General features: G+C 33.6%; 1 protein-coding gene across 1 annotated transcript in view; it reads left to right on the top strand.

The window, feature by feature from the left end:
* gbe1b (glucan (1,4-alpha-), branching enzyme 1b) overlaps nucleotides 1-14560 on the top strand; it is a 200863-nt gene that overhangs the window by 51369 nt on the left and 134934 nt on the right. Inside the window, exons 4-6 of the mRNA XM_016238020.1 lie at nucleotides 2440-2565; nucleotides 4704-4839; nucleotides 11171-11261. Of these exons, the coding sequence (XP_016093506.1) occupies nucleotides 2440-2565; nucleotides 4704-4839; nucleotides 11171-11261 (353 nt within the window). The remainder of the gene's footprint in view (nucleotides 1-2439; nucleotides 2566-4703; nucleotides 4840-11170; nucleotides 11262-14560) is intronic.

Here is a 14560-nt window from a genome sequence, read left to right as displayed (position 1 = left end):
TATATATATATTTATACGTAATGTAAAATTGTATTTATTACTTTAATTTAATTAATTATCAGCAGCCATTACTTCAGTCTTTAGTATTATGATACTTTAATAATATTTTAATACATAATAATATAATACAATACAATACATTATCATAGCTCCAAATAAAAATAAATATATTTTTTAAATAACTGAAACTATGATGTGTGTGTGTGTGTGTGTGTGTTTTAAAAATGTAAAAACATTTAATTTAATTTTATTTTATTTTTTAACACAACATATTTGGTTTCTGTTTCATAATATAGAATACTATAATTAAAATTTCTCAGGGCTGTCTAGTATTACAAACGTTTTTAGAGTTATGACACCGTATGTTGTATTATATTGAAATGTCAATATAATGACTCTAAAAGTTGTTGTAATACTAAATGTAATCATTTTGATGTATGTGTAGAATAATAGAATTAAAATAGTATTTGGGCCATGTACACTCAAAAAATGCAGGGTTAAAAAGGGACAAACCCAGCTATTGGTTTGGTTTGAACCCAACCGCTGGGTCAAAACAACCCGGTAGCTGGGTTTGTCCCTTTTTAACCCAGCACTGGGTTATATTTAACCCAGCAGTTTTTAGAGTGTAGTATTACCAAAATGTATATTATATTATATTATATTATATTATATTATGGGTCAAAACAACCCGGTAGCTGGGTTTGTCCCTTTTTAACCCAGCACTGGGTTATATTTAACCCAGCAGTTTTTAGAGTGTAGTATTACCAAAATGTATATTATATTATATTATATTATATTATATTATATTATATTATATTATATTATATTATATTATATTATATTATATTATATTATATTATATTATATTATATTATATTATATTATATTATATTATATTATATTATATTATATTATATTATATTATATTATATTATATTATATTATATTATATTATATTATATTATATTATATTATATTATATTATATTATATTATATTATATTATATTATATTATATTATATTATATTATAATTTATTAAAAATTATGTATTATGTAATTATGTAATTATTATATATTATAATATTATTATATTATGTTGTATTGGAATTTACAATCCCTTTTCAGTTCTGGTATCCAGGATCTGTATATCAGATCTTGTGCTGCCCCCTCATCAACACCTCTACGTATCAATAAAAAAACACACTCTGGCATTAAATTCACACTCTGCCTTCGCATGCCCTTTAGAAAGGATAGCTTCTGTAGTCTTATCTGAGACACATGATGAGTTTTTAATATCTGCGAGTGAATAGTTTTGCTTCAGCTATAAATAACAATGCCGATAGTACACAAAGGATTAAACGACCCTTTCCGTTTCTGGTCAATGCTTTTGTGCTGGGTAATAGCTTTATTTTAGACAGCACTAGAAATCTTCTTCTCCATGAGGAAAACACAGTGTGGCATAATAAACTTTTCCTAATGTGGTTACAAATCAAATTCTGTCATTATCTACTCACTCGCATGTCATTCCAAACTCACATCAGTTTTTTTTTTTTTGTGGAACAGAAATAAGAACAGAAGTAATTTAGCAGAATGTCCAGGCTGATTATTTCCATACATTAAAACATACATTTTTTCCACAAAAATTCAAAGTTTACATCTCACAATTCATCTCACGATTTTTAGAATCGCAAGTTATCTCGCAATTGTGCAATTTATTTTCTCACATCTCACAGTTGTAATTTTTATTTTCCCTCATAATTCTAAGTTTAAATCTCAAAATAACTCTGACTGTTTACACATCAGAATCCTGAGTTTGCAGATTCTCAATTCTGCGAGAAAATTGAGAGTGACAAAATTGGTGACATGAAGTTCCCACATAATCTTTCCTGGCCTCTCTGTCTACAGTTGTAATCTAGAGCATATTGGTAAAAACAGAAAGTGTTTGATCTATTATTCATGTTACTCTTTCAAGTTTGTATGTATATGCTTGTAAAGCAAGTACCAAGCTAAAAATATAAGTGTAAACAAATGTTTCCCAGAGTCATTGCACATTTATTGCCACACTCAGTGATTGTAAATTGGTGATCACATTAATAACCATGCAGTTTTCTCTTTAAAAATACTCATATGCCTTTCAGAAGCTGCTTGTTGCCACAAATATTTTTAGCTGGAAACCCAATGTAATAATTTCAAATGTCTTTTTTTTTTTTTATAGTATACAACCTCTTTCACCTCCAGCGGTCAGACTGAACTCAAACGTCTTCTTTGCTTATACCCTGTGACCATTCTGCATGAGATTGGCCCTTTATCCCTGCTCTCTGGCAGCTGTAAACACATTTTCTCTTTGCTGCATTACCCAGCACTCTTTGCTTGTGCCCACGTCCCGACCCTCTCTCTGCGCCCTTGGCGTTACATCCCTCATTTGTCTCTCTTCCCAGGTGGTTGTTCACACCAGTGCAGGTGAGCGGCTGTACCGAATCTCACCTTGGGCAAAGTATGTGACCAGGCATGAGAAGTCCGTCATCTATGATTGGGTACATTGGGACCCTCCTCAACCTTACATTGTAAGTGATTATTTCCCCCCAGCACTAATGTGCCACAACCTTTTATTTTGTAGTGAACTATAATGGGTCCTCAACATTTATTTGTACATGTAATGAATTCTTCATTTAGATGACCGTGTAAGTGAGAATAGTATGGAAGTTTATTTCTGCCACTTAATAAAAATTTAAAAAAGGTTATTGTGACTTTTTATCTCATAATTCTGACTTTTTTCAAAGAATTGCGAATTTATGTCCCAAATTTCTAACTTTTTCTTTAATCAGAATTCTGAGTTTATTATGTCTTGCAATTCTAACTTTACTTTAATCAGAATTCTGAGTTTACATCCTGCATTTCTAATTTTTATTTTTTAGCAGAATTCTATGTTTACATCTTGCAATTCTGGCCTTTTTCTTAGAATTCTAAGTTTACATCCCACAATAAAAAAATTTTAAGCAGAATTCGAAGTTTACATTTTGGCGTTCTTCTCTGAATTTTGAGTTTACGTCTCGCAATTCTGACTTTTTTCTTGGTGTTGAGTTTACCTCTCGCAATTCTGGTTTATTTTTATTTTTTTTGTAATTCTGAGTTTACATCTTGCAATTCTGCATTTTTCTTGTAATTCTGAGTTTACATCTTGCAAATCTGAATTTTCTTGTAATTCTGAGTTTAAATCTTGCAATTCTGAATTTTTCTGGTAATTCTGAGTTTACATCTTGCAATTCTGAATGTTTCTTGTAATTCTGAGTTTACATCTTGCAATTCTGAATTTTTCTTGTAATTCTGAGTTTACATCTTGCAATTCTGAATTTTTCTAGTAATTCTGAGTTTACATCTTGCAATTCTGAATTTTTCTTGTAATCATAAGTTTACATCTTGCAATTCTGGCCTTTTTCTTAGAATTCTAAGTTTACATCCCACAATAAAAATTTTTTAAGCAGAATTCGAAGTTTACATTTTGGCATTCTTCTCTGAATTTGGAGTTTACATCTCACAATTCTGACTTTTTTCTTGGTGTTGAGTTTACCTCTCGCAATTCTGGTTTATTTTTTTATTTTTTTTGTAATTCTGAGTTTACATCTTGCAATTCTGAATTTTTCTTGTAATCATAAGTTTACATCTTGCAATTCTGGCCTTTTTCTTAGAATTCTAAGTTTACATCCCACAATAAAAATTTTTTAAGCAGAATTCGAAGTTTACATTTTGGCATTCTTCTCTGAATTTGGAGTTTACATCTCACAATTCTGACTTTTTTCTTGGTGTTGAGTTTACCTCTCGCAATTCTGGTTTATTTTTTTATTTTTTTGTAATTCTGAGTTTACATCTTGCAATTCTGAATTTTTCTTGTAATTATAAGTTTATGTCTGGCAATTCTGACTTTTTTCTTGTAATTCTGAATTTACATTCTGGAATTCTAACTTTTTTTAACATAATTCTAATTTTACAACTTGCAAATCTGGCGTTTTCCTCGGAATTCTGAGTTTACATACCACAATTCACAATTCTCAAAAACAAAAACTTTTTTTTTTTTTTTAAGCAAAATTCTAAGATTTTTACATCTCGCAATTCTGACATTTTTCTCTGAATTTTGAGTTTACTGTACATCTTGCAATTCTGACTTTTTTTTCTTGGTATTCTGAGTTTACATCTTGCATTTCTGAATTGTAAACTTACAATCCCATATCCCAAAGAGTGAGATAATTGTGAGATAAAAATATGCAATAACTTTCTTTAAATATAATGTTTATTCCATGGCAGAAATTCGCTTTCATATAACAGTACTCTAGTTAGGGCATGTGGGTGTACTGTATATTCCCTATTAATTAAAGTTTCCAAGCAAAGCAAATTGTTTCTGAAAACGGGAGGATGAACAAAACGTCTTTATGAATACAACATGAGCTATTTCATTGCTTTCTACTTAGAGTAATTTTGCTTTAATGTCAAGTCAGGCCTGTGAACATCATCTCATCAGACTATGAATTATATATGCTCGTTAATGTCCTCCAGTCATGAGTCATGATTTGGTGAGATTCCCCAAATTCGCTACTGTCAGCTCTGTTCAGCAGCTCCATCTTATCTTCAGTTGTATTGGCATGTACTGTGATGTTAAATTTGGATGAAGAATTATTCCAGAGATATTTCCCTGCTGTTTCTGTGCCAGCACAAGCACCCTCGTCCACAGAAGCCAAGGAGCTTACGGATATATGAGTCCCATGTTGGCATTGCTTCTCCGGAGGGCAAAGTGGCATCCTACAGCAACTTTACACACAACGTGCTGCCTAGGATCAAAGATCTTGGTAAGAGACTGCATCGTTAACACAAAATGTTGGTATAATTAGAATTTATGCTTAATAGACTTTGGTTCAAAGTGGTTTTATCATGACTAGTTTAAAAAAGGTAAAAAAAAAACTAAAAAAAACAGCCATGTTTTTTTTTTTTTTTTGTGTTGTGATGTTTAGTTTGCATTGGTTTTAATTTTTTTTTTTATTGTTTTGATTTGTTTGCCTTATATTAAACAGTTACATGTCATTGCAGCAAATTGCTTTATCTACACATGGATGTGGGTTTTATTAAAAACAGATTTTATTTTATTACTTTGTGTCGTGATGTTTTTTTGTTTGCATTGGTTTTATGTTGGTTTTATTTTTTTTGCGTTGCTTTACAGTAATTATTTTCTTTGTCGGCAAGGTTTTATTCAAACAAATTACTATAGCCGTCCTTTTTTTAATTAATTAATTTTATTGTTTTTAACACAGTCTTTATTTTATTGCTTTATTTCGTTTGATGGTTTCTTCATTTTGTTTGCCTTGGTTTTATGTTGGTTCCTTTTTTTTGTCTTTGACAGTTTTACAAACGCTTTAAACTTTTTTTTTAAACGAATTACTTTAACCGCGCATGAGTGTGTCCTTTGACCGATTCAATATTGATATTTTTCTCTGTGGCCTTTTGAAACAAAATGTTTAAACAGTTGTCTCTTTTTATCGCTTTCAGTTTAGAATTTGGCACAAGTTTTAATACTCTTTCTTTCTTCAAATCATTGTTTTAACTAAACTTTTCAAATGAAAATACATTATAGACGGTGAAGATAATTACTACATAATGTTATGCTCTTAAGAGAGACACTTTCATTTTTCTCTGTTAACAAAAACACAATGGGCTTCATCACTAAAGCACTTTATTCTTTTTGATGCATTACAGAGAAGTACTATGGTACTACTATGGTAGAGTATTACCATGTTGTTGGAGATATACCATGACAGTACCATGATATTGGAGTATTATTAAGGTATCGTGCCAAATGAATATTTTGATCATTTTGTACAATAGTATATATCAAAGTATTACCATCCAGTATATCACTGTGTGATGGTACCATCACAGGACATTTTTATAAGGATACAAGCAATATTTTTAGCCTGGAGAGAGGTTATGGTCTACCTGCCAACATTCCTCCTTCATCACAAAGTATCTGAGCTGCAGTGGTGCTTAACCTGACAGACCTGCTGCATTGATGATGAGCCACTGGCCTTGGTGCCAATGTTCTGGGGAGGCTGCTCTCTCAACCAAGCCCCTTTCTGCAGGTCAACACCCTGTTTACAGGCTTTAGCCGCCATGTGGAGTGTTCATTAGTGCTGTCGTGGATGAGGGCTGGAGAGAGGTGTGTTTGAGTGTGCCGATGTGTTTTGGAGATGCAGGGGGTATTTTCAAGTATTTACCAGGCACAGACGATGAGGTTTAGAAGCCTGTGGATTAGAGATTGGGGGGATATGACAGTTAGAGTGTTAGTTCGCTAAATCTCGTCTGTGGAACATAAAAGATGAATTAAAAAAAGAAAAATGTCCTGGTCACTTTTTCTATTTAAGGAATGTGAATGGGGACTCTCGCTCTCGGATACCAAAATGACAAAACATATGCAATAAATGCATTATAATGTGATTATATTCAAAGCCATATAATAGCTTTATGTGATAAACAAATGGGGACTTGTATTGGTCTGTTTGTGACCGAGGTAAGATACAGTTCACAAAACCATTCTAAACCAGACTGATCTGGTTTTTGATTTCTTGAGTCAAAGCATTTAACAACTCACTGGAGAGGATAAACATGAGTGAATATTGACTTCAATTCAGGACTATGACTGCTAGTTGCATGGAAAAGAGCAACCAGCACATTATTTAGCATTTCTCCTTTAGTGTATCACTCAAAAACAAAGACGAACAGGCTTGGAGTCAAATGAGAGTAAATTATAACATTTATTTTTTATTTTTGGGTGAATGATCTCTTTAATAACAACCATTATCTTTTGCTTCCTGGATCCTGGACTCTGTTTTGAAACATTTATTGTTGACAGGAATATTTGTCAAGAGATGCCTGCGGTGTAGGCATAGGGGTGATATATATATTTTTTTACAGCAGAAGTTCCAAACATTTATCTCAGTCAGAGAGTCTGAATCCGTTGAAGTGCTTATAAAAGGAGTGTGCTTTTTGGTGTTTGAATTAAATGGTAATTTTCTTCATTTCAGTATGAGTATTGAGTAGGTGGTGGCCTTATTAAATCAAAATGTCACTTTAACTAGAAGAATATCACTGTTAGAACTGGAAAAGATCTGGCTTCAATGAAACAGAACCTTTTTGTTTGTTTGTTTTGATTTGTTTGCATTGGTCTATTTATTTATTTATTTACTTATTTACATACTTATTTACTTATTTACGTTAGAGTCATTGACTAACATTTCTTTGTCTAATTGTATATGCATGTTTAATTTATGTATGTATTTATATCTATCATCCATATTTACTAGAATAACACTGTTAGAACGTATGTTTCTTTGAAACATAACTTCTTTGTTTGTTTGTTGTTGTGTTTGTTTTCATTTTGTTTTTTGTAATGGGGTGGTTTCTAGTTTTTGTTTGTTTGTTTGTTTAGGTTCTGTTAGAAATTTTTTGTGTAGGTTGTTGACAATTTATTTTTTTTCCTAATTTTATATGCATATGTTTCCAACATTGATTTAGTTGGAAATTTAATTGTTTGTTTATATCTATGTTCATTTTCATTTAACTAAAATTCTTATTTCAGGATGAGTTGGTGATGGCCTTATTAAATCAACATTTTAACTTTAGAACATAACTTTTAGAAGTAGACAATAGGCCTGGGTGATAAAACGGTATCGATATTTATCGACAGTACACCTCCTTCGATAACGATATAAAAATTTTCGATATTGTGCACGATATAGGCACGTGCTATGAATGACGCAGACAGCACACACAAACATGAACACATGCTGAATTGAGTGCTGTGCCTGCCTGTGATGAGGAGATTGTGAATAAAAAATAATAATATTAGTCGAATTTAAAATAAACATTTGCATTTGAATGTTAGGAGTGCGTCAGGGAGCGTCATCAGTGGCGCACAAGATGCGGTGATGATGTAAGTGACGTTGTTGCATTTTAATGTTTTGTCAGTCTAGCCCACGAGATGCGCCGCTGCTGTGTAATGCATTCAAAATATTAGAGAAATATAGAAGCTCAATGCGGAGAAGGTCTTGATTAGTTGAAAACCGAAACACAGCCATTCACACAGATGCATATTCAGCGCATTTTAGACGGACAAATATGACTGCTGCACTCGCGTCTCACACAAGAACCATGCAAAGTTAAAACAGTTTAAACTTTTAGAAAACACGTTGCAAACTTGTGGAGGTTTATTCCTTTTCACTCTTATGTTTTTAAATGCAATCTCCGTGATGGGCGATTCGGCTCTTTGTATTAAGCAATGCATAAATACATGATGCTGTTTTGTTCATAATTGTTTATGCAATTTACAAAATTATATTTGATTTATATGAGTTGATTTAGACGTAATGCACGTCGTTTTATAGACGGTTATTTCCCTGCGTTAACATTATGTGCTGCATTATTTTGCTCATTGTGCCCTCCTGTGGCCTCGGGAGACATGCCAAAAGTTTCCTTAAGACCTATTTAATCTGCATACAGAACATTATAAATTATATATTTAATTTTTATTGTGTGTTTAGAAAAAAAAATGTGGTGTTTGTCTCAATAAATTGGGTTAATTTAAAAATACAGTGGTTAAATAAAAAAAAAAAAATTCTATTGCTCTTCGTTTTAAAAAAGGTTATAAAAAATGTAAATAATTATCGATACAGAACGATATGAAACATTATATCGTTGGTACATTTTTTTTGCTATATCGCCCAGCCCTAGTAGACAATCATGGAAACATGCATGGAATGTGCTCTTTTTGGAGAATATACACATACCTCGTATTGGGCCACAGAGGCCCCTGAGGGCCCCATCTATATGTAGGCACAGTAATTCTATAGAAATATCATGGAGGTGGGATCTTTTAGCATCTTAGAAACATGGGAATCTTTGAAAACATTCAGACCCACTCCAACATTGTGCCTGTAAGTTGCACAGGCCCAGATACCACTCAAGTTTTCATCGAAAAATACAAAAATATGCAAAAATACTTTTTTTATTGCTCGTAGGCAAAACAGAAGTATGTGTGCCTGCATGTTTAGATTGAAAATGACCGTCTTCCCACATAACGTCCCACGATGCCATTCGCAGTATCAAATATTATGATAGAATAATTCATGCATATGTCCATGCACTAAACCAGTGTTGTTGCATTGTATCTGTTGCTCCCTTGAGTTCTCATTGTTTTGTGGTAACCAGTTGCATTTCCCTAGACAATTGTGGTTCTGGCATCTAAAAAGCGTCGAAAGCGCTCTCTGTGTGTGCTCTTCGTTTTAAAAAAGGTTATAAAAAATGTAAATAATTATCGATACAGAACGATATGAAACATTATATCGTTGGTACATTTTTTTTGCTATATCGCCCAGCCCTAGTAGACAATCATGGAAACATGCATGGAATGTGCTCTTTTTGGAGAATATACACATACCTCGTATTGGGCCACAGAGGCCCCTGAGGGCCCCATCTATATGTAGGCACAGTAATTCTATAGAAATATCATGGAGGTGGGATCTTTTAGCATCTTAGAAACATGGGAATCTTTGAAAACATTCAGACCCACTCCAACATTGTGCCTGTAAGTTGCACAGGCCCAGATACCACTCAAGTTTTCATCGAAAAATACAAAAATATGCAAAAATACTTTTTTTATTGCTCGTAGGCAAAACAGAAGTATGTGTGCCTGCATGTTTAGATTGAAAATGACCGTCTTCCCACATAACGTCCCACGATGCCATTCGCAGTATCAAATATTATGATAGAATAATTCATGCATATGTCCATGCACTAAACCAGTGTTGTTGCATTGTATCTGTTGCTCCCTTGAGTTCTCATTGTTTTGTGGTAACCAGTTGCATTTCCCTAGACAATTGTGTTTGTGGCATCTAAAAAGCGTCGAAAGCGCTCTCTGTGTGTGTGCGTGTGTGTGTGTACGTGTTTGCTCATGCATCGTCGGTGAGACGAGCCCCTGGCGCTGTCACACCTCATCAAAAATCCCCAAACTTTCTCTGAAGCAGGGCGAGGAAGATAGCTAGAGATAGATAGATAAATAAATAAACCAATCTGCTCAGGAAAAAAAAACGACGTGAGACGAGCCTGGATCTCCCTCTTGAGTTCTTCCCGTACAGATTCAAAGCCATGTCAGTGCGGCTACAGCCTGCGTGGGGAACCAAAACGCTGGTTTTGTGGCTTATCTGGACAGATAAGACTCGTGTATGACCAATGAGTCATTCAGACGGGGTGTCCGGGTGACTACTTTGTGTTCGTATAAAAGACCAGCTTCTGGTAGTGGACACTTACTGGTCAGAACTGAAGGGGGAAGAAGGAAGATTTTTTTGTTGGGTTTGACGGCCGTATTCATTGTACTGTGGTTGCTTGGGATCAACCTGAGTAGTGTTTTCATGATAAGGTTTTCTGTGGCCTTTACAATTTATTATTTTTGCTTGTCTGTTGTATTATATCCTCTCATTAATGAAAACAGCTGTTTTGAAATTATGTGAAGCCGTGACTGTCTACGTGGGCATTTGGTACACACTGCAGTGGGGATGACACAACATCAGCAGAACAGCAGAATTTGTACTTTTTTGCTGCCACATGTTTGTTTTGCAAAAAAAACTAATTTGTTATTAACAAATAATAATCTTAAAAGATTAGATTTGAAGCTTCTTTAAAAGTGTAGGTCATCCAAAAATATTGTATAATATTAACAATAATACTAATAATAATACTAATAATAATAATAATAATAATTATGATTATTATTATTATTATTAAACTATATTTACGGTTTAATGTTTTAATAATAATAATAATAATAATAATAATACAACATACAAATAATAAACAACACCATAAGTTATTACAGTACATACTGTATTACAGTACATGTTTTTTGAAGCAATATGACAGCTTTGTGTGATGAACACACAACATTAACTGTGTCTAGGTAACTTTTAGATTTTATGGAAAAGATCTACATGAACATTCTTCAAAATATCGAATGTTCCACTAAAGCAAGAAATTCATATGGGTTTGGATTGGCATGAGGGCGAGTAAATGAGAGAATACTGATTTTTGGCAAAGATCTGTTAATAAGCACTGCTCTCTTTACTATCATACACCCAGGTTATAACTGTATTCAGCTGATGGCGATCATGGAGCATGCATACTATGCTAGCTTCGGTTACCAGGTCACCAGTTTCTTCGCAGCATCAAGGTAAATCTATCTGAAACTGGACAATGTTTTATTATTTGAACATTTTCTTTGTTTTCCGACTAACCAAGTTGCAAACCTAGTGAAATGCCTTGCAGTAATTTGTGCTTAATTTTGGCACATTCCTTGTACATTTGAATAATTATTGTGTCTCAGTTCTGTTGTATACACTCTTTGCACTGCTTCAGGTTTGCTTTTGTCTTTCATTATTATTTCTATGTTCATGCATTTCCTTAAAATATATGCACTGTCTATGGAGCGGACATGATTTACATTTGACTGCAGGTGGTATTCGGTATATACAACTTTGTATGTGACAAATGAAATCTTGAATCTTGTCTACTGTCTAGAGGCCGTTCACACAGAACGTGCTTTTGCATTCTGCTGTGTTTGACCATGTTTGACCATCGCACTCGCGTCTCACTTCTTTTGCAACATCTCATGCATGACACAACATTTCCCCAAACTCAGCGATCAAGTTGAAAAGTTCAACTTTTGCAAACCTAGTGAAATGCCTTGCAGTAATTTGTGCTTAATTTTGGCACATTCCTTGTACATTTGAATAATTATTGTGTCTCAGTTCTGTTGTATACACTCTTTGCACTGCTTCAGGTTTGCTTTTGTCTTTCATTATTATTTCTATGTTCATGCATTTCCTTAAAATATATGCACTGTCTATGGAGCGGACATGATTTACATTTGACTGCAGGTGGTATTCGGTATATACAACTTTGTATGTGACAAATGAAATCTTGAATCTTGTCTACTGTCTAGAGGCCGTTCACACAGAACGTGTTTTTGCATTCTGCTGTGTTTGACCATGTTTGACCATCGCACTCGCGTCTCACTTCTTTTGCAACATCTCATGCATGACACAACATTTCCCAAAACTCAGCGATCAAGTTGAAAAGTTCAACTTAAAAAAAAAAAATCTCTCTAAACTCTATACCTTTTTTCAATACTTTCTTCTGGTGTATCCTCTGCCAGTTATCTGTACAAAAACAGTCTGTTATGCTGCTTGATATCATAAACTTTTGATATTTTATTTTAATATATTATTGTAATTAGGGCTGTCACTAATGGTTATTTTGGTAATTGAGTAATTGGTAGATTATTCTGACAATTAATCGAGTAATCAGATTATTATACTTATTTTTTTGTAATAATAAAAATAGACCTAAGCGAACAATAGCCTTTAAAAGTACTTAAAATACATATATAATAGCAATTTGGCAATAATAATTAGTTCAAATAAAGTATCAAAAGCAAGTAATCATATGGTTTTATAGAACAAAACTGTTAAAATACATAAAGTATTATAAACAACAGAGCTAACGCACATTACATTATTATAACAAATACCTCCACACATGTAAATGATAACAGTTTGTGTGTAGCAGCATTTACTGTGAACGGAGCGACTCTGACACGAACGTACATAACCAACATGCATGTAAATAATTAAAGCACATGTATTAAACCTGCATCGCATACATTTTATTTAATTGAATCATAGCGTTTGTGAATTCACAATAGCATTATGCTTTATTATGATTTTTTATTATGCAGCCATGGAAAACGGTTTAAAATGCGTTTCATGGATTCTCGTACGTGGAATGCACCACTTCCAGTATTTTGCCGGTTATTCGACACGGGCAAAATGCAGTCGAGGATTTTTAAAAAAATTGAGTACACAAATTGATTCGAGGAATTGTGACAGCCTTAATCATAGTGCATACAGTTTTACTGTTTACCACACTTTATGCATCTAGTTATAAACCTGTATTGGCTAATAAAGTCTTGCACATTCAAAGAAAATAGTTAATTCCACATTGCAAAATAAACAGGATGCCTTGCATTTTGTTAGGCCTGCTGATTCAATGCTTTAATTTTTTATGATTAATTATGGAAAAAAATTACAAATTAAAATTTTGACGTCATCTAATGCTGTTGCTAATGAACATGATGCAAGGCGACGTCTTACTGGGTGATGGAGTCAATTATAATACAGTTAAATGCCCCTAAAATTCAGGATATGAGGGCAAAAAATGCCTCGCATGGGTTTTTGTCATGTATTTATATCATAATAAATTGTTTACCAATATCACACGAGCAAGAGTGCAGTTTTTTTTTCCCGAATATCTGCATGCTTGACAATCTAGTAGTGATTTTATACAACAGTTCAATAAACAAGAAGTTAATCTTGTTAAATTTTAGACACAGTATTGTCAGTATTGTCTGTTTTTGCTCAATTTCAGCAACAAAAATAGTTTGTAAATGCAAAAAGAAACCACAGCACAACTGTTATGACTTTCTGAGCAACACACTTTATGAACAAATCAAGTGAGCCAAGGATTCAGTGTGAGCCATTTACAAGCAGTCTTCATTTCTGAATGAATCAGCCATTTGAACGAATGAGTTGAACGAATAATTCGCTCATTCAGGGACTTGCCGCCACCTCCTGGGGGTTTTAGTTGCATGTATAGGGCCAGATTTACTAAACAGGGCAAATTAGCATTAGACCGCAATTCCATGAAAGCGCTGATGGGAGGGGAAATTCTGTGTGTGATTTACTAACAATGCTCACACAGAACACAGATGTAGCCTGATCATTTCCATAATGACCAGCGCAATCTACCAATCGCAGCACAAATTACCACCTGCTTTAAGACATGCTTTTTTTGGCGTTAAATAATGGTGCAAATACCAGTACTTTGACGAGCGTAAATGTTAGTAAATCGCGTAGTGTGATTAATTTTAATACTCTCCTCCCACAAAACAACCCAACCGCTGGGTCAAAACAACCCAATAGTTGGGTTTGTCCCTTTTTAACCCAGCGCTGGGTTATATTTAACCCAGCATTTTTTAGAGTGTAGCACCAAACACTCGTCCAAATATCCAGTAGGCAAAAAACATATGGTGCATAGATCCAAAAGATACAAAGATGAAAGAGATCCGCACTCGCCCAAATGCAGCTCAAAAGGTTTGTTCCATTTATTGTTCAGAGGTCACAAAAATATGTGGAAAGAAGTGCAAAAGTGCAAGTGCAGAACGTTTTCGGGGTATTAACCCTTCCTCAGTGCCATGTGCTAACAAGCAGCACCTGCGCTCATTAAAACATGTATTACCGTAATACCCCTAGTATCACGAAGATCTTTTAAACAAATACACATATACAGGTGCATCTCAATAAATTAGAATGTCATGGAAAAGTTCATTTATTTCAGTAATTCAACTCAAATTGTGAAACTCGTGAATTAAATAAATTAAATGCACACAGACTGAAGTAGTTTAAGTCTTTG

This window comes from Sinocyclocheilus grahami, unplaced genomic scaffold (genome assembly GCF_001515645.1).
Source record: "Sinocyclocheilus grahami isolate Dianchi unplaced genomic scaffold, SAMN03320097.WGS_v1.1 scaffold529.1, whole genome shotgun sequence".
In the NCBI taxonomy this organism is placed as follows: domain Eukaryota; kingdom Metazoa; phylum Chordata; class Actinopteri; order Cypriniformes; family Cyprinidae; genus Sinocyclocheilus; species Sinocyclocheilus grahami.
Note: the sequence above shows the minus strand (reverse complement) of the source record. Positions and strands in the feature narration are given on the sequence as shown.